Source organism: Chenopodium album, chromosome 23, assembly GCF_948465745.1.
Source record: "Chenopodium album chromosome 23, dcCheAlbu1.1, whole genome shotgun sequence".
Lineage (NCBI taxonomy): Eukaryota > Viridiplantae > Streptophyta > Magnoliopsida > Caryophyllales > Amaranthaceae > Chenopodium > Chenopodium album.
The window spans coordinates 34,377,500-34,402,848 of NC_137856.1; the positions used below are offsets into that span (position 1 = coordinate 34,377,500).

Sequence of the window (25,349 nt, forward strand, 5' to 3'; positions counted from 1 at the left end):
AGTTAATAACTAAACCACGCACTAGTACTTTGAAACAAATATTCCACCACTACGATGGTGGGGGGAAAGTGGATATATTGCAACAAGAACAAGAGTACAAGATTTGGTTAACCCCTCCTAAAAGAATGTTACCTTTAAAGAAAGCTTTTTACTAATTACTAGTAATATTAATATAATAACCCATGCTTAGCTTATCTTCTCGTAGTTTTGCCGTTTGTGCTCTACCTATTTTTGTGATGCTTTATATATTTCTCTATTTTATATGATCAAGGGTTCACTTACATTCTACTTTTTGTTCAAAATGACCTTCATGCTCTTGGAATGGAATTTCGGAAACCGTAAACAAAGACCAAAAAAGAGATTATGACATGAAATGGTTAGTTAATTATGTGCGCTCAATTATAGTCTTCTACATAAGCTGCTAAACATGGACGCTGGCCGGTATATTTCTTCGAGCTTTCGCAGTAACATGTGTGTCGTCCTATATATTCTATATATATATATACGATTAAACATATCATTTAGATAAGTGTATGCTTTTTCTGAAAGAGGGGAAAAAAAAAATAATAATTCAAATACAGTGTACATTTTGATGGCGCCCCCTGAACAAATTGATGTAGAAGTTGGGATTCCACTCCCTTATGTGAATTCTTCGTCTGGTAAGTAAAATCTCTTTATTTTAGCACCTCCGACATAAGATCATATATAGCATGTATTTGTGTTAGGGCCTATATTTAGCGTGTAGATTATATAGCTAACGGGCCTAGTTCTTGAGCCTTAATCTCTTGTATATATACACTACTCATACTCTAATACAAACCCTAAATTTCTGATTAGTAAACTATAATCAGCAGGTTGCTAGAGGTACATCGACTTGTTTAACTAACTAGTCGCAGTGGAAATTTTAATAAGTTGTTTGGACTTAGAAAACTTAATTAGTTGAGTACGTCGTAACTGTTTTGTTACATGTGAATTGTAAACGTAGTTAGTTGAGTAACTTAATTGAACTTAGAAATTAAAGCTTAGTTGAGTACATAACTAGGGCTAGTAGTATAAAGGTGCGAACGTCGATTTGTAACGTTTGGACAAAGTTGTCACTTGGCTAAAAGTTTATGACCAGACCAGCTGACTTGAAAAATTCGATATATTAACCTTTTGGAAATGAGATTCTTGAGCAGAATGATATACTCCCTCAGTGTTTGATTAAATGACACGTTTTGTTTTTTGCACTATTCATCTAATTCATTTTGACTATTATTTGTGATTTAAAGACAATTTCCATTGTACAACAGGTATATTAATGCATGGTACAACTACAATCAGTTTCACCACGGAAATTTTGATGTTGGCATGGAGTCGTACTCCCTCGGCTCCCCCCCCCCCCCACCCCCCAAAATGTTACACTTTGATTGTCACATAATTTTATTATTAATATAAAAAAGATGAATGTAGGTTAGTTGGAGTATTAAAAAATTATTTATATATTTTCATTAATATATTAATGAAAAATAAGGGATACAAATGAGAGAAATAGTAAAAAAAAAAAAAAAAAAAAATAGCAAACCAGGGTATCTCTCAAGAAAATTGGATTGAACTCGTTCAAGTCCCCCCTTTAGCCTTAGGCCGTATTATTCATGATGATGTTGTAGGTGTAGTTTTCCCCGTTTTGTTCCCTCGTAGCTTATTTGTTCTGTTTTTCTTTGGGGCCTATCCCCTCGTTTGAAAAAAAAAAAAACGAGTAGCAGTTTAGCATGGACAATGAAATGAAAGAGTACTACTCCGTTATATTTAAATGGAGTATTTTAGCGAAAACGAAGTGTAACATTTAAAAAAGATGGAGGGAGTATCCATTATCCTATACCGCCTTCTGTTACATGCCTTTCTAATTCTCCTTCTTTAACGAAAAAATATCTCTGTGAATAGATGTTGGCCAACTCTTCGAAGAATATCATCTAAGGTTACAAAAAGCTTGCCTCCGCGGTGACTGGAAGGCTGCTGAAAAAATACACGTAAATCATCCGAAATGCTTCCAGGAAAAAATCTCAAGAAACGGAGATACTGCTTTGCATTTAGCAGCGGCGGCGGGGCGTGATGTGTTTGTCAAGCAATTACTAGCACACGCCCATTTACATGGCCAGAAATTGGATTTGGAGTTACCTAATAATGAAGGAAATACCGCATTGTATCTGGCTGCTGCTTCGGGTAAGGTTAACATTGTCCACCAGATGCGGAGATTAAAACCAAATCTGCTCAATATCTCCGGTGGAAGTGGAATGAAACCAATTCAAATTGCTGTTTTGCAAGGCCATGACAAGATGGTCAAACATCTCTTAGATCATTGTTTTCATGACTTGTCTAAGAATGAACAAACCGATCTACTTGTTGCTTCTCTTGAAAAAGATCTTTATGGTAAGTTCGTTTTGAGTTCTGATCTAAACTTATTATTTGAAATTGATCTTATCTAAATTTATCTGAACTTATTTTATTTATAAATATTAAAAAGTCTGAACTTATCAAAATGCGTTAAGGTGAACATGCTATAATTTTGTGGGTTTGTTGTTGTTTTTTTTTTTACTTTTTTTTTTTGAATAAAAGGCTATAGTTTTTTTAAGAGTAAATCTATTAAATAATACTAAAATAGAACATAATGCTTACATCATATTTAACACATGTCAAGCTATCATTAAAAAATTTACTGCCAAAACGATATATAATGCATTATTAACGTAATACGAAGTATAATGTATACTATTTTTTAAATTCAATACATCAAATTAAAAATAATTTTTTTTCTCAATTTTAACTTTAATAATTTGGCATTATTAATTCATTTTTATAATACGCATTACATTTGTTTATTCCACATAAGCTGCCTCATTTTTTATATTACATCACAAATTAGTTATCGAAAAAAATATATTACTACTGTGCATTACATGGGCACTAATCTAGTATATTCTATTACAACCATAGACTTATGCATGACACTTGATGCAGATGTGGCTTGGAAGATCATACAAATAGAAAAAGATGATGAAATAGCCACTAGACGTAATGGAAATTCGCTTACACCATTGCATGTCTTGGCAAGAAAAAACCATATAGAGAGCCGAAGTTATCTCAAGTACGATTGGATTTCACGTATGTATGCTTTCAACCCTCGTATATTTTATGATGAGGTGTATAACAGTATAAGTATTGTAAGTGTTAGCAATTGATGCATATTCTAATATATGAAGCTCGATATATTTGTTTACGTGACAGTGAGAAAACAGCACCAAGATCACCTTAAAAATGAACTGGTTGAGAACCTTTGGAGAAGAGTGATAGGTTCAAGAAATCATCAAAAAATCTCTGAGTTGTTATCTTTTCCACAGCCTGAAATGCTCTTTGTCGCGATAAGGATGGGCAACTATGAGTTCGTGACAACCCTCATTCGTCATTACCCGGATTTGATATGGGAGAAAGACCATCAGCGTCGAACCATATTTCATGCTGCTGTTGAGTACCGTCAAGAAAAGATCTTTAGTCATATTTTCCAACTTGAAGGTATTAGGCATTTGCTAACTGCTTACACGAATCCTATTAATAGAAACAACATCCTACACTTAGCTGCCACTCTACCTGAGCCTGAAATACTCGGTAGAGCTTCGGGTGCTGCTCTTCAAATGCAGCGAGAACTCTTATGGTTTCAGGTAATGCTTCATTTTCCATGTTTTACTTAACTCTTTTCTTTTACTTATTGATTTTTGTTGAATTATTAAATTCTAAAATTAACTTAATTACATGGAAGAGCATCATGTATGTTCTTACGCTTTTCACTAGCAACATGAACGCAATATGTAACTATAAAAGAATTTAAAGTTGCTAGATTTTTCGTAAAGAATAATTAAAGCAATGAAATTTTTGTATAGAGTAATTAATACGAAGTATACTACTCGTAATTCAAACAAGTGCTACGTAGTATGGTTATTTTTGACAAAAGAAGATGACCCCTACACTTACTGGGCCGGCCCTGAGGGCTGTTTTGAGGGGCGACTGTCCTAGACCCAATTAGAAAAAGGCCCCAAAAATTAATACTAGTACAATTATTAGGTGTTAAGTAATAAGTATAGATATTGCAATAACATTTCATTAATGTAGTTATGTGAGTAATGGTTATATTCGTCTCAACAAATAATTTATTAATATTCAATTTGTTACATATTTTTTTTTACTTAATGATAACTAAAGATACTATTGGTCAAATTTTCACATTGATATATGGTACCCAAGGAAAGCGTTGCAAAAAAAAAGTATTAACCTCTTGGCTTTATATTTAATACTTATGTAACAATGTTTGTGATGATAACAGGCAGTTGAAAGCATAGTACCGCGACAATACGCTCATTCAGAAAACTTAATATTAACGCAAATTAGCGACACAGAAGTAGAGGAAACTAGCAAGGAAACTCCACGAGAGATGTTCAATAGAGAACATGAACAACTAAGAAAAGACGGGGAGAATTGGATGCGTAAGACCTCCACATCATGTATGGTTGTCGCGGCTCTAGTCGCAACCATAGTCTTCCAGGCAATCTTTCAACCACCAAATAAGCAAAGCAATGAGAAACTATTTTGGGTGTTTGTCATATCAGATGCATTCTCCTTGTTATCGTCAACTGCTTCAATACTAACATTCTTATCCATTTTGACTTCAACTTATGCGGAAGAGGACTTCTTAGTATCATTGCCTTTGAAATTAATGGTTGGTCTAGTCATGCTTCTCTTCTCAATATTGGCCATCTTGTTGGTATTTACCGTGTCAATTATTATCCTTTTGCCCTACAAATCGGTGTGGATTATTGTTGCCGTCTTTGCTTGGTTCACCGGCGTCGTTTACCTCCGGCTGCATTTTCCGTTGTTGATGGTTGTTTATCGCTCCACCTTCGGAACTAAGTATCTCTTCCGTCATCAGCAGGAGCTATTCAAAGACTAATTAACTATATCAAGGTCGGATTCTTATGATGATGACTACAATTTTTTTCTACTCCACGCATTTACATTACGTATGGATGTATAATTATGTCTATCTAAGTATTTCGTGAATAACGTTAAAATTTTAGTGTTACGATTACGAAAGAATGAAGCATTATATCGTTATAAAGATGTTGAGCCCATGAACAACCCACATGTGAGCATTCTTCTTGTCCCACACTAAACACTAAAAAGAGGGAGTATAGTGGTTATGAAATCCCACATGGGAAGAATTCAAGAGTTACCACCACAATATAAGGCTAAGGGGCTACTCCCCTCATTGCCATATGGTTTTGAGGTGGAACCTCTTTGGTCTTGTAAAGTGGTGGACTTGCACTCTCCCGTGACGGGTGCGGCCCAGACCCGTATTTAACAAAATAGCTCATTTTACATACTTCATTACAGGTTGTAGTTTGGTAGAACTTTTTTTCTTCTTTTTCTACTCTTGTAGATTTCTTATATAGTGCCAATCCAACACAAAAAATTTCTTATATTATATATTTGATTTTTTTCAACTTCCATTTCTAAATACTACGTATATTATATATTTTATATATGGTATTTCTATTTATAATCTTCGAATAATTCAATTAAAGAAAATCTTTATCATAATTAAACTTAGCTGAACAGAACTGAGCTGAACTGAACTGAATATTTTATAAGAGAAAGAAATTAGAAACTGAACTGAGCTGAGCTGAACTGAACTGAATTTCAACGTAAGAGAACATACCCTAATTAGAATAATATTAAATAAAGAAATTAAAAAATATTAATATTTGTATTTTTAATAATTAAATTTTTTCAATATCTATTATATAATGTAAGAACTTTTTTTTTTTTTTTTTTTTTTTTTACAACACTCCGAAACCCCAATCTTTTACACGTACTTTTTTACATTCTTTTGTACAACACATTCTTAGTGCGCTTGAGTTTATACAACTCAAATCAGTGTCGATTATTGGCTGTTACGTCCTAAGCTAGTTAAGCAGATGGGTGAATAACTGGAATTTGCATAATTATTGGCTGTTACGTCCTTGCTTTCCGAATATGGTGGTCCTACCTTCTAATTGGTACATTGGGATTGGAACCTTGTTTAATTGTGATCCATTATTATCATGTCAAAGTTAACACTATAGTAATACTCTGTAATATTAATATACTTCGTAGTCAGTGTGTGTGAAAGTATGTAATACCAAGTAGGGAGAATAATTTAACGTGTCATGTGTATGTTCATTGTATATCTACCCATGTTTTAATTTTCAAACTTTATGGTATATATAGAAAGTTTAATTGCTATACATATATATGTATCAAAGATTCAAAGCTAGCTCCGGATCGAAAAATGTCGACTTTTAATTTGTTTGTAGGTAAGTTGTGTAGGGGAATGAACGAAAAATGTGGATAAACTGATATAGTAAGAGAGAAATAGATTGAGGTTAAAAAGGTGAGTTAAGAAGGAAAAGAGAATTAGTTTAAAGATGCAAGTATTGTTGAGTAAGGTGGGTAAGATGGTAAAATTTATTTAACTAAGATTATAAAGTAAGGAGCACCTAGTAATTTATAAGTGAAATTTGGTATAAATTCTAGTTTCGGATTTAAAATTTTCTTATATGAAGAATGGTTTTGAATTACTTAAAAACTGAAAATTGATTAAATGAGTTTAGTTTTTTGGATTAAAACTTAGCTTAACAGTTCAAAATGGTTATTGTTATGTTAAGTTCTTCCTTTGACTATCGAGATGTATATATATATATAAATTATACTTGTATAGATTTACTCGGTATTAAACTTGTTTCAATAAGAAGTGAGAACTCTATAGCTAACCAAGATTTTGTCATTGCACACAAAGAAATGCTCATAATAAAAGGAAATAAATTAAGCAAACAAATGAAATAAGTCAAAGCCGACATTAGTAAGAGCTTAAATCTTATTTCCATTTTAATGGTAGGTAGGTTATTCACAACCCCCCCCCCCCCCCCCCCCTCCCTCCCCTACACACGCACATACAAAAAATAAAAAATAAAAAAAAATAATTAAGAAAAATTTAATAATAGTCAAAGGTAGCTTACTGTAGTACCTAGTAGACAAGGGAATCAACTACTACATGAAGAACTTGTATTTTCTCGCAGACAATTTAGGGGCAAGGCATATGTATGAGTTGGTATGAACTTAGCTTTATCCCAATATATTCAACCATATTATTGGCCGAAGAAACAATGTCACTCGATCACTCTGACTACAGAAATTTTTCTGTAGTCCGTACACATATTTTAATTTATCTCTACCGTTGAACTTACGATACCAAAGGTCGGTCAACCCGTTGAATTACAGTGTCAGCAAGCTCTATTTATACGGTCACTTGTTACTACGATCCACATGCTCTATATATGCGAATCTCTTTTTTTTTTTTACCAGCTTATATTGATTACCCGAGATTTTAAAAATAAGGATTAATTGAATTTAATGCACTATTAAACGTCTTACAATTGACAAAATTAAAACTAAATTATTTATTATATACTTGTATTGAAATTAAGATGAGAGATGACAAATCTAATGCAAAAATGACAGATGTAGTAAAAAGACAAAATAATGTAACAAGGAGAAAAAAAAATCAGAGAAAGCAGCATGGTTCTTATATTTGTTCTCAAACGACAATGCACGTTCTTCACTTTTTTCAACCTTTCTATATATATTTTTAATTATAATAATAATTATTTAAAAACTATTTCTATACTTCCTGTAGTATATATACTCCTAAATACAAGCGTATCGACTACCTGCAAATCACCTGTTCTAAATCCTTCACCTATAGAAAAATGTAAGGTTTTCCTAACCTAAAAAATAGCACCTTCCTTCATATATTTATCATAGTAGGTTATATTCATGTTCTTACAACTAATTTAGTTAAAGCATTAGATTACCATTTTGTTTGGTTTTAATTTTTTTTGGTTACATTAGCATTGTGTTAAGTGCTTATTACTTCATTTTTTAATTGGATTGTTTTCACATGAGACAGTTCAAATTTTGTGAGCAAACCCAAAAATATCATGGCAAGCAAGAGCAAGACAAGTAGCTCCAAAAGAAGAACATCTCTAAAAGAAGGTATGTAAACTATAGCTTCATGAATATCATGATGCATTTTTATTATAGTGCCGATGAACAACATATATACTCATAGGATCTAGGGTGGGCCTACCCAAGCCATGGCCCGCACCATGAAGATTTAAAAATATATATATATACACACTAGTATCCCTTTCAAAAAAAAATATATATATATATACACACTAGTATATACGAAGTATATTGCTGTGGTATTTGACATAAGAATGCAATGACTAAAGTTGGTTTTGCAATCCCAAGTTGTAATTAATTGTGGTAATCTAGTTTAAATATATGATTATTGATCTAAATTGTTTTAGAATAATTTATTCCCTCAAAAAATCAAAATTTAGAATAATTTAAAAGTCCTCCAATACTTCCGCTTAATCTTCATCTTCATTGATCTTTGCCGAAGTTAGATTTTATTTGGAGGTTTGAAATCTTTAAATCAAGATACGATACAATTTTTGATAAAATCGTGTACATGCGACAACAGGACGAAGTAGCTTAACTTTCACTCATCTAATTAATTAAAACCTCTCTAGATGAACTTCTTTGGATATAAAATCCCTACTTAAAACTCATACCTTGAGTCGCACAACAGAGAAGAGCCTTGCATATTGTACGATACATATATTAAACTAACTAACTCTGTAATAGTCAAAGTATATGATCTAGCTAGCATTGCAGTTGCACGAGCGTCATCAATGGACTCAAAAACATGATATATAAAATTAGATTTGAATGTTTAATTAATCTCTGTAACATGTTCGACACATATATACCTGTCTCTACTTATTACTTAATAAATTATAGTCAACGGTATTCGTAATACTTTGCCTATTTCCCCTATTCTCTTCTCCCTAGAGTCCTAAGACAATATATAAACATTACACTACACATTTAGAATTTATTACTTCACACGACTATTATTTTGGTAAATTTTGTACAAGAGAACAGAAAAATAAAATACATATATTTTTTTTAACAAAAAAGAGTTGAATGTCATAGAATTTCAATTTTTAATCAAAATGATGTCTTCTATAATGTCGACCTAGAAGCATGCACATGTTGCAAAAGTGTGAAGAGCCTTAATTAAAAGCAAAATTTAAATGCAAATTGTTGTGTTGATAGATTCTTGTTGATAATTAATCGGCTAATTTAATTTCAGTTCATATAAGAAGGGGACAATGTGTGTATAAAATATATTTACCAGTTGTTGATACGAGTAATTTAATTTGAGTTGACAACTATAGTATTTGATGGTCTTGGTGCAATAATAATGATCATGATAAAAACACATAAACCAATGTAGGTGGTGGAAACCCTGAAGTGATGTTCATCTTCAAAATCAGCCCTAACTTGGTTGAGACTCTTGAGAGCTTCAAAGTGCAACTATTCAATACGAACAATCCTTTTGCAGGACTGATACAAAATCAAATGTACACGGGTTCTAGTATCCATAAGGAAGGTAACAATGAAATCAAGTTCAATAATAATAGTGTAACGTACAACAACACTGCGCCATTGAGAATTTCCCCAGGAGCGGTTCAGGGACAACTAGCTATGGGTGCTGGCGTTGTCTTCCTGACCGCGGAGTCATCAATCATCATTAGCTCCCCTAGATCAAATGTTGAGGACTCTATGAAATTGGCTAAGGATCATGAGGCTATTGGGCGTATTGTGAACGATCATAGTAGTATAGATGGAACTGCAATGCAACACATTCTTTGTGCACTTGAGTGTTCACCACCCAAATCACTGTCGATTGTTAACTGTTACCTAGTTACGTAGATTATGGATGAATAGTCACATGCACGTTTAATTTGGACACTTAATTCCCTTGCTTTCGGAAAATGGTGGTCCTACGATGCATACATCGTGACCTGGTACGTACATTGGAATTTGGAACTTGGAAACTTTCACCTTTGTTTATTGTGATATATGGTAAGTTATCATGTCAAACAATAAGTAATTTAATTTGTGGTCGTACCTTAGGTGCGAAGTATGTAATACGAAGTACTCGTATAATGTAATGTATTATATATATCTACCTTCATCTCAAAATAATTTTGTGTGTTTTTTTTATTTATTATTTTTTTAATGTTACTATACTAGATTATATAAATTGTTACCAATGGCCTTGGCCATACTACAAAATGAACCCTCATAAGTCATAACTACGGTGGATTCAAAATTGGTGGACTAGCTACCACCCTTAAGTACGTGTTAGCTGATTTCCTGCATACATTAACCTAGTTGGTGCCTAAAGAGCTGTTAATAGTCACAAAATAATTTGTTGTAGTTAAATTTAACATATATATCAATTTACTACTTTGATTGTAAATTTATATAATTAAATAATAATAATAAAATAATATTAAAAAAAATTTAATATTATAACACTGTATATAATTAATACCAATTTAACAGCACATTTCATGATAAAAATTATTTTTAATATGTTACGAAAGAAATATGGTCAAAGTTAATATATATCTTAATAGTGAAAAAAGTCAAAACATGTTTAATAGGACTGATCAAATCACTTTTTTTTAACATGCACAACATTTAAAAATTTGCACTATGTAGACTTGTATATATATACTCATCAATTTGATCCGACTTTTGTGATTTATAGGTTAGTATAAACATAGTAATGTATAATTAATATAGCCCTAAGGGCTATGTAGCCCTAGCTATGTATATCATTTTCCATTAATATATAATATGTTCTTAATTTCTTTGATTTTTTTTTATGTACTTCATATCCAATTATATTTATTGACACTTTTATTTGTGCAAAAGTTGTGTAAGTGTAAGAAAAATGTTAATAGTGCAAGAAAGAAATAGAGGTTTAAAAAGAGGGTAAACGAAAATACAATAAGAGAATATGAGTGAAAAGATGTAAATGGTAAGATGCTGAAATTTGTTTAACTAAATAAAATAAAATAAAATCATCTTAATTAAACGAAATGCAAGTATAAACTTTAAGAAACTGACGTCTCAGAAAACATGTTCTATGTAATTCCTCTCAATCAAGACTCCAGTCTATATATGGTTTGTTGACTACGCTCTCTTATTTGGACTATGTGGTATAGACTATAGTACGGAGTAAGTATTTTATTTGGCGATAATAAAATAATGAATCTTGTTATGACCTGAAGAAGATACGGAATCACATCATTTATTCTCAAACATTAATGCATGCATGTAACAATAGTATACTCTGGACCTCTGGTGGATGGTTCTATACCATAATAATTTTTAAAAATAAACGGTTCAACTTTAATTATTTTTAAATGTTAATATTAATTAAAAATTAATTTAATTAAATATTTCGTGTAATAAATTTAATTTAATTATTTATTAAATAAATTTAGGTCAATTTTCTGGTTTTTTAATTTATTTAATTACCCCAATCTTTTACTCGTATTTTTGTACATTTTTATTTTATTTTTTTATTTTATTTATTTTAATTTTTTTTTTTTGTGTGTGCGCTCGAGCGATAACCTCCAATCAAACAACTACCTATCACATTTATTTTTTTGTTAAAAATTTCTTTTTTTTTGACAACTACCTATTATATTTATTTTTGTAGCAAACCAAAATACTCAAAGATTTATCATAATGAATATAAATCTCTTGTTTTAACGTAACATGGGTACGTTCTAGTTATATAAAATTTCACAGCAACTACTCGTAATTTGCAGCTATATGTAAGCATTGTAAATTATGAATAAGACAATTTCACAAAAAAAAAAAAAAACAAACAAAGACAGTAATTTGTATTTTGTAATATACGTACTATAGAAAAGCGTACGAGTATTTGACTATTTGTTAGGGCATAAATTATCTCACGTGGTTCATGGTGACTTGTATCGGTTAATTCTTCAGAATAATTCGTATGTACCTCTGGGATTGACTTTAATTAATTGCCACTTCTTTTTATCGAAGGGCTATCTACGAATAAGAGTCATCTATAAACAAAATCCTCCTTTTTCTTTTTTTAATTATAAAAGGTTGTTGAAACCATGAGAAAATCCACATGTGAGTGGTGTGTTGTCCCACAGTGAAGAGTGTAGAAAGTGTTGGGAATTGTATTCTACATTGAAGAAATAAGAAAGTTTTGTTCACTTTATGAAGCTAAGGGGCTACTCCTTTCATTGCCATATGATTTTGAGGTGGAACCTCTTTAGTCGTGTAAAATGGACAGTTGTGACGGATGTGACTCATGCCCGTTTATCAATTTTATTTATATTTTTTGATAATTTATAATAATCGTTATCATAAACAAAATCCTCCTTTTTTATTATAATTATTAACGGTTTTAAATGAAATTTAAAACTTATTTCTAAGATTTTAACATTAATTTATCTTTCATCTAGAAAAATTTGAAGAACCAATAAAGAATGAAAATAGGAAAAATATTCAATGAATAGTAGGAGTTATAAGTTTCTTGAAAATGAAATAGTTCAGCCACCAATTTATTATTTTATTCTTAATCCATGAAAAATTGTTTAGCTAGTTAATTCAATGTAATCATAAAATATTTTAGAAAATATGCAATTAATCTATTAATTCCAAACTTTCTTTATATTTTTCTTGAAAAAAATAATGTTAATAAAAACTTGGACCGTAATGATGTTAGCTATTATTACTTTAGTTATATTTATAGATTTATAACATATTTACTTTTTCTATAACTCACTTTCTCCTCCTTAAAAAAATAACAAAAACTCTCTCACTCCTAATTTCCGTAGCATGTGTATTTTAGAAAGAAAAACAATATGAGATAGATCGATGTGGACAAAAACGGAGAAGTGAAAGTTATTTGGAGGTTATAGGGGAAAAAAACACCATAAAATGCATTAGATTTGAGAATTGAGTTTTTAGAGGGCTGTGATTAAATAACTTTATAATTATATTAAAAAATTCATTTGTATTGTATAAGATTATGCAAGTGAAAAAAATATTAATAAAAAGAAAGATTAGAAAAACAAATTCTTTGATATTCCCTTTAGATATACCCAAAATTCATGTAAAAATCCATTGTAGTCTCATTAGTGTTTCATAGACTATTAGAGAAGGAAGAGTGATAATTCATTTTATAAGGTGGAGAAATTTTTCAAACTATTGCCAATTGATTTTTTATGAACCTCTTTAGCCCTTGTAACTTTGTAAGTGGCGAACTCTCGTCTTCCTTGCATTTGTTAATTTTTGGTAAGTTAGAACATTTGTTAACAAATAAGATTCGCATAACAGTTGACCGCCAAAGCAAATCTTGGATCTGGAGTAAAGGATTGCGGGAGTTAATGCAGTCTTAAATCTTTATTGTCTTATTAGCCAAAGATAAATCCACTAAGATTATTAAAACTAATGCAAATATCTCTTTTGGGATAAGGCTTGTTTTCCATAATTGGTATGTACATAATTAATGAAAGAAGATAATTCCTTGAATATATCTTGGCCTATCAAAGGCAATATATACCAACTAGAGTACGTATAGTAAGCTACAATTAAGGGCCTAACTTCCTATGAATATGAAGAGATAATATACAAAATATTTACTTAACAACTATACACTAACAGAATATATATTGATGTATATCAATATATTCTAACACTCCCCCGTAGTCGAAACGGGAGGATCTCGAACGCTGAGACTGTCCCTAAAATCCTCAAATAAAACCAAGGGAAGACCCTTAGTAAAAATATCTGCAATCTGATGTCGGGATGGGACGTGTAGCACTCGAACTTGTCCACGAGCAACCTTCTCGCGGACAAAATGGATATCCATCTCGATATGTTTAGTGCGTTGATGATGTACAGGATTCCCAGCAAGATAAATAACACTAACATTATCGCAATATACCAATGTAGCCTTTTGAATTGGACAATGTAGCTCTAATAAAAGATTACGTAACCAACAAGATTCCGAAACCACATTGGCCACCCCTCAATATTCAGCCTCCGCACTTGATTTAGACAATGTAGGTTGTCGTTTGGCTGGCCATGAGACCAAATTATCACCTAAGAACACACAATAACCGGAAGTAGACCTTCTGGAATCTGGGCATCTAGCCCAATCTGCATCTGTGTATGAAATCAGAGTAGAAATAGAAGAAGGATAAAGATGAAGACCATGATCAAGAGTCCCCTGAATATAGCGCAAAATACGCTTGAGAGCATTCATGTGCTCGACTTTCGGATCATGCATAAACAGGCAAACTTGTTGGATGGCATATGTAATGTCTGGTCTCGTGAATGTAAGATACTGTAGAGCCCCAGCAAGGCTCCGATAGAGGGAGGGGTCCTCAAATGCAGTGCCCGAAACACTTAGTTTCGGCTTTGTATCTACTGGAGTCAGTGATGGCTTACATGAGGACATTCCGTCTCGATCAATAATTTCTGTGGCATACTTCTTTTGTGACAAAAATAGACCCCCTGCATGACGAGATACCGCTATACCCAAAAAATAATGAAGCTCACCCAAGTCCTTCATAGCAAATTCAGAGCTAAGAAGAGTAATAATAGACTTACGAAGCTCATCAAAAGAGGCAGTCAAAATAATATCGTCCACATATAACAAAAGATAAGCCATAGAAGTACCTTTCCGATACACAAAAAGTGAATGATCAGAGGTACATTGAGTGAACCTAATAGTCCGAACATAGTCAGCAAATCTCATATACCAAGCTCGTGGAGCTTGTTTGAGACCATATAGAGTTTTCTTCAATGAACACACATGGTCTGGTTTGTCCGGATCCCGAAAACCCAAAGGTTGATGCATTTAGACGGTCTCTTGTAGTTCACCATGTAAGAAGGCATTCTTGACGTCTAGCTGATGAATGGCCCAAGCTTTAGACAAAGCCAAGCTAAGAACAGTGCAGATAGTAGCCGGTTTGACAACTGGACTGAAAGTGTCACCACAATCCACGCCAACCTGTTGAGTTTTACCATCACCTACAAGACGGGCTTTATGCCTCTCAAAAGAACCATCAGATTTTTCTTTGTGAGTAAAAATCCACATAAACCGAATAACATTAACATTAGGCGGACGGGGCACCAACTCCCACGTCTTATTTTTAATAAGAGCATCATATTCATCAGTCATGGCCTTTTTCCAATTTGGGTCCCTAAGGGCCGACACATGGTTACGAGGCAGCGGTGATTTTGACACAACAGTAAGAAGATTGAAGTGTTTCTTGGGCTTAAATATCCCATGTTGGCTGCGTGTAACAGGAGGTGTGGGAGGAGTAGGAATGTGTGAGTGAATATGAGGAGTTGGGCTAGAGGGAGGTAGCTGCTGTGGGCTCGTGTGATGCGGCCCAGTAGAAGGGGAGGGCAGCTGCTGTGGGCTCGTGTGACCGGCCCAGGAGAAGGGGAAGAAGGAGATGTGGGTGGGCTTGGGCTAGATGGTGGCGTGGGAGCTTCATTATTTGAAGGTGGAGTGGGCTCACGGTTTGGGCCATTTTGTGGAGCTGAATGTGGATCCGTGGTCAAATAATGAAGTACAGCAGGAGATAGGCCATCATCCAAAAATTCATATGTGTCTTTTTGTGGGCTATGCAGCTTAGCAAAAGGAAATTGGGTTTCATCAAAAATCACATGACGACTAATGATTATTTTCCTTGTAGATAAATCATAACACTTATACCCCCTATGATTTGACGAATAACCCAAAAAGACACATGGTGTAGAGCGGGGTTGGAGTTTGTTTATGGTGGTAGAAGGAAAAAGGGGATAGCATAAACACCCAAAAACCCGAAGATGAGAATAGGTCGGTTCCTTTTGATAAAGAACTCGAAGAGGAGATTGGTAGTTCAATTTCTTATGTGGAAGAATATTGAGAAGGTAAGTTGCCATTTGTGAAGCATGATGCCAAAATGAGGGGGGTAAAGATGCATGGGCTAGAAGAGTACGAACAACATTGTTAATCGTACGAATTTTTCTTTCAGCTTTTCCGTTTTGTGGAGATGTATGAGGACATGATAAGCGAAAAGAAAAACCATGCTTTTTACAAAAATTCCAAAAAGGCCCATTATTAAATTCCCTACCATTGTCACATTGTAAGTTCTTTAGACCCAGTTCAAATTGTGTTTGGATGAAAGATCTAAAATTTAAGATAGTGGAATATGCATCAGATTTATGAGACAAAGGAAATGTCCACAAAAAATTAGAGAAATCATCCAATAATAAAATATAATATCTATGATCGGAAGAACTTAAAACAGGCGATGTCCATAAATCAGTATGAACAATGTCAAAGGGCATAATAGTAGTAGAATTTGATGAAACAAACGGCAATTTAATGTGTTTCCCAACAGAACATGAATGACAAATACTAGAATCTCCAGATTTATTACATTCAATAGATTTATTCTTCCTAAGAGAACTCAAAATATTAGCTCCCGGATGACCTAACCGATCATGCCCTAGAGATGGTGCTAAAGCTGCAAAAGTAGAATGAGAAGAAACATGTGGCTTGGTGATAGGATATAGAGCACCCCTACTCTCACATCTCATTAGACGCGTCCCCGTCTGATAGTCCTTCACAGAAAACCCAAAAGGATCAAATTCAATTGAAACAAAATTGTCAGTAGTAAATTTTCTAACCGACACTAAATTTTTGATAATGTGAGGGGAATGGAGGACATTTTTAAGTGCCAAAGGAGGGTGGGGAGACTCTAATTGGGTATGACCATAGCCATTAATAGGAATAGATTGACCATTTCCAACAGTTATGCCATGTTTATTGCTCAAATTAAAATAAGACGTGAGATTACCTTGGCCAGATGTCATATGAGAAGTGGCACCGGTGTCCATATACCAGTTTGGATCCGGAGGAGTAAAGACGAGGGTGTGCATCGCCGCTTCTATGTCAGTTGGCGTCGGTCCAGAAGCATTGTAAGCCTGCTGAGGTTTCGGCCCAAGGATACCAGCCTGTTGGGGCTGATTTGAAGCAGGATTGGGCCTGGCCCATGGTGCAGTAGGGTAAGGACATGGTGGAATAGCCCACTGCATCCATGGCCAAGACCATTGCTGCTGGTTTTGCCACGGGTGTGGTGCTGGTTGCTGCCCACTGTTCCGGTGGTTGTTGGTGCCGCCCTTGCCCCCTCCACCGGAGCTACCACCGCCGGAGTTCCCTTTACCGCCGCTTCGACCCCCATTGTTGTTGTGATTCTTCCCAGAATTGCGGTTTTAATGCCGCTTCCCACCATTGTTAGGACGATGAGAACCCGAGTGATCAGCCCCATCTTGTGAATCATCGGAGTCACGAGCCACCATAGCAGAGGCGGTGGTCTGGGCTGATTTCTTCAAGCCTGCCTCTTCAAGAACTAACATTGACCGGGCTTGATAGAATTGCGGCAACGGGTCACTTTGACGGATTAAAGTGGCCATCACCCCTTTGTAAGCATCGGTGAGGCCGAACACCAACTGGAGAACCATTCGGGTATTGTCTACCGGAGAGCCGACATTCCGAAGTTGATCCGACAAGGTCTTGAGATGTTGACAGTATGCAGAGACATTTGGAAAATCTTCCATGCCTGTGTGAGTGAAGTCATACTCAAGAGATACGGCACGGGAGTGTTTATTGTCTTGGAATATATCACGCAGTCGATTCCAAGCCTCCATTGCCGTGATGTCGGGTTCAATGATGGTGTTTAGCAAATCACGGGAGATTGTGGAATAGATCCACCCTAGAACGACAGCATCTAGAGTTGCCCACAAGTCTTTCTCGTCCTCGGTAGCAAGCGGCTTCTTCTTGCCTTCTGCCGGAGGAATGATATTGCAAGCACCTTATGAGATTTTGAGTGAACTTTAAAGAGTTCCGCCCATGTGGCATAGCTATCGGTCTCCATTTCCAGAGTCCCTGGAAGGACACTCTTGATGTTATTAACGGCAAGAGCCGGATGAAAAGATGACTTTGAGTCACCTATGGAGGTTAAGAAGAAAGAGAATTTTAGAGAAGAAGAAGAAGAGATGCAACAATTGAGCGGCTAGGGCGCGGAAGATCGATGATCGTTTTCCCTAGAACACTGATACCATGAAAGAAGATAATTCCTTGAATATATCTTGGCCTATCAAAGGCAATATATACCAACTAGAGTACGTATAGTAAGCTACAATTAAGGGCCTAACTTCCTATGAATATGGAAGAGATAATATACAAAATATTTACTTAACAACTATACACTAACAGAATATATTGATGTATATCAATATATTCTAACAATTAACATAATGACTTTAATTTATCAAAACTACGGAGTAATAATTTATCTCATTTTTTCTCAAAAAAATACTAATTTATCTCATTTTATGAGTTTCCATGTTATGTTTCTTGCTATTTATAGCACTCTGCATTTTTTTAGGCTCTCGTATTTCATCAATACTATATACTAAAAGACACACCAGCAATGACAAGTGTCATCTCCTGGTGTGTCCTTAGTTATTTTTTTTCTTTTTACTAAAAAAAAAATATTCCAATTAAGGAAACAAATCACTTACAAAAATCATATTATTTATTATTATTTTGTTTTGCATATTCCATATTAACATGATTTTTGTAAATCAATTATATACCAAAAATCAAAATTTTAAAATAATCTTACAATAAGAAAAAATATTGCTCAGATTTTTTGCCTACTTTTGTTTTAGTTGTGTATTAGAAGCTACAATTAAAATTGCAAAGACCAAATTAACATATTTCATACTTTTATTATTTCTCAACTAATTTATGATTATACTGAGTACAGTAATACTTCTCAATCAATACAATATAACTATATATATAACTAAAGATCACCGTGCATGGCACGGGGTCTAACCTAGTACTCTACTAAGCTAGTACTCCGTACCTTTCTCTTCTTTTCACATCCCTAATAATAAAAAATTATAATTAATAAATAATTACTATTATCATACTCCGTAATAATGTTGTGTGGTTAATTAAGGAAACTTCGTGCGTCGCCATTACAACATTACCTATTACCTATGTGCTGTCAATTACTTCCATCCGTTCTTGAAATAAAGGTTACATTTGCTATGTTTATATTATTTCTTAAACCTATTTCCCTCGTACCTACCTGCTTTTCATGCAATAGTCCTATTTGTTAGAATATTTACATGATCCCAATGCATTTATTCCTATTTATAAACATACTCCGTATTTATCTTTACCTAATGCAAATATTTCTATCTTCAAAGTTAAAGTAATGTTTTAATGCTTGATATATATGTCATCTAACTACTCCCTCCGTCCCCAAATGATAGTCCCTTATGGACAAAAATCACGGGAATTAAGAAACTTAAATAAAAGTAGTAAAATTACATTGAAAAGATAAATTTACATTGGGTATGTAAAATAGTAGAGAGAGAAAGTAATAAATGTACATTGAAAACCAAAATTTGCATGGGAAAGTTAAATTTGCACAAATATTGTTGTAATTGGAGGAAATTTTGATAAAAAATTGATATTAATGGTACTTGAAAAAAGCAAATGGGACTATCAATTTGGGACTAAAAATAGGCCATAAGGGACTATCATTTGGAGACGGAGAGAGTATTATTTTTCAGATTATACTACTTTATTTTAACTATATAAAACCGTCAAATGTAATATTCTTTCGGAAATAGAAGAAATATATAGCTAGTTGACAAATAGTTAGTTCGTAAAATATATTGTATATTCTTTATATCTCCAAATAAAAGTTTTACTTTCCTTTTTGTAATCAAAGTTGGACTAGCAATTTGCACCAACTTTATTCAATTGCCCCTGGAAACTGCCGTGGCTCATCACTGACATCAACAAGATTCTTGAGTCATTCACGGTTGTTGACTTCCCCCACATTTATTGTAAAGAAAACTAAGTGATTATGTTGCTTGCTTCTCTGGAATATTATACTTCAACGCATTAAGATATCGACCTTTTTGTGGACACCAAGTTTATTTTTAATACTAGCTTTTGTTAAGTTACGATCTTACGAGAAGACGTTTATATTTTTTACTGTATTTTATTTTATTAAAAAATAAAATAAATAAAAATTCGAGCGCCAACTTGTCTAGTCATACTCGCGCTAGGCTTAGAAGCGAGTCAAGCAACTCATCAAGTTGTCATGAAATGTAGACTTTGGTTGGCGCTTACCATTGGCATGTGTCACTCATAAATCAACTCAGATTCCACATTTGACATTATTAAATTACTAAATATAGTACTATAAGGATTGCCCCCTTTCTTTAATTTGAGATTCATCAAGTTTGACCAAATATTTTTTTTTGACCAAATAAACAATACTCCCTCCGTCCCCAAATGATAGTCCCTTATGGACAAAAATCACGGAAATTAAGAAACTTAAATAAAAGTAGTGAAATTACATTGAAAATATAAATTTACATTGAGTATGTAAAATAGTAGAGAGAGAAAGTAATAAAAGTACATTGAAAAACAAAATTTACATGGGAAAGTTAAATTTGCACAAATATTGTTGTAATTGGAGGAAATTTTGATAAAAAATTGATATTAATGGTACTTGAAAAAAGCAAATGGGACTATCAATTTGGGACTAAAAATAGGCCATAAGGGACTATCATTTGGGGACGGAGGGAGTATCTACAATATGTCAATTTATGGGCATCTTTCAAGAATAACGATATTATATGCTAGTTTCCAACCAGTCAACATTTGTATTATACTCCCTCCGTTTTTTTATATGTATCACTTTGACAATTGCACTATTTACTACCATGGTTGACTTAATTTTTTCACCTCTAAAAAATGAATAAATGTTATTATATTATATATCAGTAGATTTGTCATAATGTCTAGTTTCATAATATAATTTTGTTACAATTTTTACTAATACAGAATTAAAGATATTAATGGTCAAAGTATTGTCTCGGTAAATGTGCCGGTCAAACTAATGCATATATATATATATGTAACAGAGGGAGTACTATTTTGGATGTAAGCAATCAACAATTGAATTCGCTAATTATCTTTTGGGAAAAATTACACAAACTCAAATCTCTTTTTGGTTTTATTTTAGAGCAAAACCAAACTCAAATTCAAAAGAGCAAAATCATGCTCAACCCTATCTCACGGCACAAGGAGAACCATCTTATGAACCTTGTCTCACGGTACAAGGAGAACCAATATATTCCCTGTCTCACGACACAAGGAGAGTCGAAAATCTTTTTTTATTTTTATTTTTATATTGTGTAGTAAATTTAATTTAATTATTTATAAATAAATTTAGGTCAATTTTCTGGTTTTTTAATTTATTTATAACTAGACTTCTGGGCCGTGCAATGTACGGGTTATTCATATAGAATTGTATTGAGAAATAAGTGAGGAAATATCACTAAGTCATTATAAGGTATAATATGTAATCGGAAACATGATTAAAGAAATTAAAATTTTGGAACTTCAATCGAAAAAGAGGTTTAAAAGAAGGTGGAAGCCTGGAATGACTAAAATTAAAGAGAGAATAGGAAAAGGGTGAATTCAAGGGGAGAGATGAAGATGAAGAGATGAAGTGTGTATGAAAAATAAAGTATAAGTTTAATGAAAGAATTAAAAAAAAATAGTGTAATAAAAAATTAATAGTGTAAGATGACATGTGGCACTATGGTTAGAGAAGTATAATAGAATGGATGGGGACATGTGTCTTTCTTAGTTTCTTGGTTATAGTTTTTAAATACTCGTACTACGGAGTAACTATAGATTAAAACTTATTTTTATACATTAAATTGAAAAAATTAAAATTGGAATAATTAATTTTCAAAATTTTTAAATGTACTAGGGTAGCCCACTAGTTGTTACATTAGGCTCTTTTGGCTTGCAACCTTGCGTTTACACTCCACATATAAGTAATGGATTGGTAATGAAATCGTTTGCTATATGTCTTCGGTTATAATGTGAATATATAAAGTGAGACATATCGTCTTGTTAATGTTAAATATTACAAAATGAATGGAAGAATCTTTTTGGCACATTAGAACAAAAGCATCACAAGTAAAGCTTAAACTTAGCAGGCTTTTTTTGGAAAACAAACCTAGCAAACTTTAGATAAACAATTTATAAATAAGAACTTCTTCACTTGAGGAGGATATAATTTGTTTTCTGTATGTGCTCTTGTGTATTAATTGCTTTTGTATCTCATGAGCAATACTATGTTTCCAATCAATGTGTTTTTAATTATAGCTTTGTGAAACATGACCATAGTTATTATGTGTAATGCAACTACAAATACGCTTGAAGATGTGAACCGTAAGTTAACTAATATCATAATTATAATATAGGCTATTAACTGTATGACAAAAGAGTAAAAAATTGATATGAGTCTTTTCAAAAGCAATTATTACAACTGATGACTCATAAGCAAAGTTTAATTGTTAGTACGCAATACATGTATTGTCTTTGCCAAAGTTTAATTGTTAGTATGTCAAAACTACATACAACTATACGTTCATATAGAGATTGTAGTAGGTAACTCTAAATGGGTGTAGAAAATACTAAATGTGACCATTATTATTTTCAGATTATCTTTTCCTAAGATTAATTATCTGGAAACTGATTTGCATAAGTTTGGGTAAGATAATTTTATAATAAGAAAAATTTTCTTATGAAAAGTTATCGAAGTGGTTTAGTCAATTTATTGTGTAAGGAATAATTATTTTTTTATTAATACTGCAAAGAAAGAACGGAAGTTAGAACACAAATGATGCCAATTCTATCTTCATAGGATAATAAACCAAACATAAAAATAATACTAATGCATATTGCTTATCATACTCTTCTTCGTGGGGATACTTGTATTTGAGCATTTGGGTACCAAAAAATAAATAAATAAATAAAAAATATCATACACATTTCATAAAAATCAAATATTTCAAACTTTATTATTCCATTTAATTTCTCATTAATTGAGTAGATGTTTCAAATTCATCCATCTATTAGTCTAAGGGTGTTTTGTGAAAAACCAAAAATGAAAATCCTTAGGGAAATTTACAAAATAAGGGTAAAAAGGTAAACAAACATTTTGAAAGTCATAAACGTCCGTGCACTATTAATAAGTGTAATCTTCCACTTTTTATAAGGTAGGGGATTCCTAAACTAAGAAAAATGAATTATAATTAATATTAAGATTTACAATTTTTTTTAATCACGGTAGTCACTTTTTAAATAAGGTAAAGTTTTGTGTAGAACGGACTCACGTGAGTCCGGTCATATAAACAAAAAAAAGAAAAATTGAAGAAAAAAAATCTTAATGGTCAAAAATTAGATAATAATAGTCATATATTAGATTATAATGGTCAGAATTTAGATTATTATGGTCAGATATTGAGGAAAAAAAATCTTAATGGTCATAAATTAGATAATGATAGTCAGATATTAGATTATAATGGTTAGAAATTAGATAATCATAGTCAGATATTAGATTATAATTGTCAGAAATTAGAATATAATGGTCATATATTAAATTTTAAATATCAGATATTATATCATAATTGTCAGAAAATAGGTTAATATATCAGATATTAAAAAATGGAGTCTCTGCCTCATCTTGCCGTTGTTGATGCTCAGCCGTTGATGGATGAAGTATCACTGCAGAAAACAAGTCAGAATTGCTGTTAAGTAGTGACAGATGAATCAGAAGATACCAAGAACTGTAGATGGTATTCATAGTGTTCATACAGATTCATAAGCAAGATCCTTCAACACGCAATTCCAGAGAAAATTGAGACTTGCCGACGATGCTAAAAACAATTGCAAGGCCATTTTTAGCTTATTCTGCTTCCATTTTGGTAGCTTATAGAAAGCTTCTTTTGCATCCCGAGATGTAAGTCTGCACAAACATATCAAGTTTTAATAAGAAGGCTGAACTTGGTACAACCGCGCTATAAGATGTTCAAATAAATTAAACTTGTATGGGGATGAGTGGGGGAGGGTTGTCGGCACTGGGGAATGGGAGGGAGAAAGTCGCCGGCTATCGGCAGGGGTTGAGCAGTGATAGGCAGTGACAGTGGTAAGGGATGGGAGTATGCATTATAAACCGGACTCGCGTGAAACGGATTCACACAAAACCTTTTATTAAAATTTTGGTAGTAATTTTTCAAATAACTAACATAGAATTTTTGATACTCCAGTAATTTATTTGTTCTTTATAATCACAATGTTTGATGATTCATACAAAATTTTGAGTACGATGATTTTAATATATATGAAACAGGAAAAGTTATATACTTGTACTCTATAAAGGCAATATAACTACTTTCAATCACTACCTTTCAAAAAAAAAAAATAAAAAAAACTACTTTCAATCACTAAGATTTGATTTTCAGTCATTTAAAAAATGTTACTTTACCAATAAAGTATAACCAACTTTTATTTATTTTGTGTAACTTTTATACATATATTTATTCATTTTAAGGGTTTTGATTATTAAATTACAACGAGTGTACAATAATTATTGTACACTCAACCTTTTTTTTTTTTTTTTTTTGTTTGTAAGTTTGTATAATTTATACTCCATATTATTTAGGATTTTTTGACATTTGCTACCACTAAAAAAGCCTCTCTTCATATTCGGTACCAATTTTTTTTAAAATTTTACTTTGCTACCATCAAAATCAGATTTTGTTAAAAACAACTACCACTTAACAGAATCCGTTAGGATTTCCGTTAAGTTTTTAAAAAAAAAAAAAATTAAAAAAAATATTTTAAAAAAAAAAGAAAAACCCAGCCACCCCATTGCCACCCCCTCCCTAAACTGCCACCCACCCCTCCCCCTCCCACCTGCCGGCGGCCGACGCCAAAAGAGTCGGCCGGTGCCGGCGACCTCACCCATTACCCACCACGACACCACCCTAACCCCCAAACCCAGACCACCGACAACCCTATACCCAAAACCCACGAACCCAGATCTCACCACCACCACGACACCACCCTAACCCCAAACCCAGACCACCACCACCGACAACCTTAAACCCACGAACCCAGCCCCACCACCGACAACCCAATACCCACGAACCCTATACCCACGAACCCAATACCCACGAACCCAGACCACCGAAACCACTAAACCCAAACCGTGGAATCGGGTATCGAGGGGAAGGGGTTAGGATCGGGTTTTCAAGGGGATGGGGGGCTGGGAACGAGGTTGGGATCGGGGTTGGAAAGGCGTTTTTAGTGGAGGGTTGCGACGCCGGCGCCGACACGG

The 25,349-nt window shown here is 33.2% G+C and overlaps 1 protein-coding gene across 1 annotated transcript; it reads left to right on the forward strand.

The window, feature by feature from the left end:
- The first annotated feature begins 592 nt into the window (after nt 1-592).
- Nucleotides 593-4,978, forward strand: LOC145607444 (uncharacterized). The gene is made up of 5 exons (XM_081663092.1): nt 593-659; nt 1,924-2,409; nt 2,998-3,086; nt 3,240-3,695; nt 4,355-4,978. Exons 1-5 carry the CDS (start codon nt 593-595, stop codon nt 4,976-4,978), a joined length of 1,722 nt encoding a protein of 573 aa, XP_081519218.1.
- The last annotated feature ends 20,371 nt before the right edge of the window (nt 4,979-25,349 follow it).

Bases quoted from the DNA above. Each gene is read 5' to 3' on its own strand.
- LOC145607444 (XM_081663092.1), top strand. From the start codon at position 593: ATGGCGCCCCCTGAACAAATTGATGTAGAAGTTGGGATTCCACTCCCT. The intron at 660-1,923 runs GTAAGTAAAATC...CTCTGTGAATAG, and splicing joins TTATGTGAATTCTTCGTCTG to ATGTTGGCCAACTCTTCGAA. The intron at 2,410-2,997 runs GTAAGTTCGTTT...CACTTGATGCAG, and splicing joins TCTTGAAAAAGATCTTTATG to ATGTGGCTTGGAAGATCATA.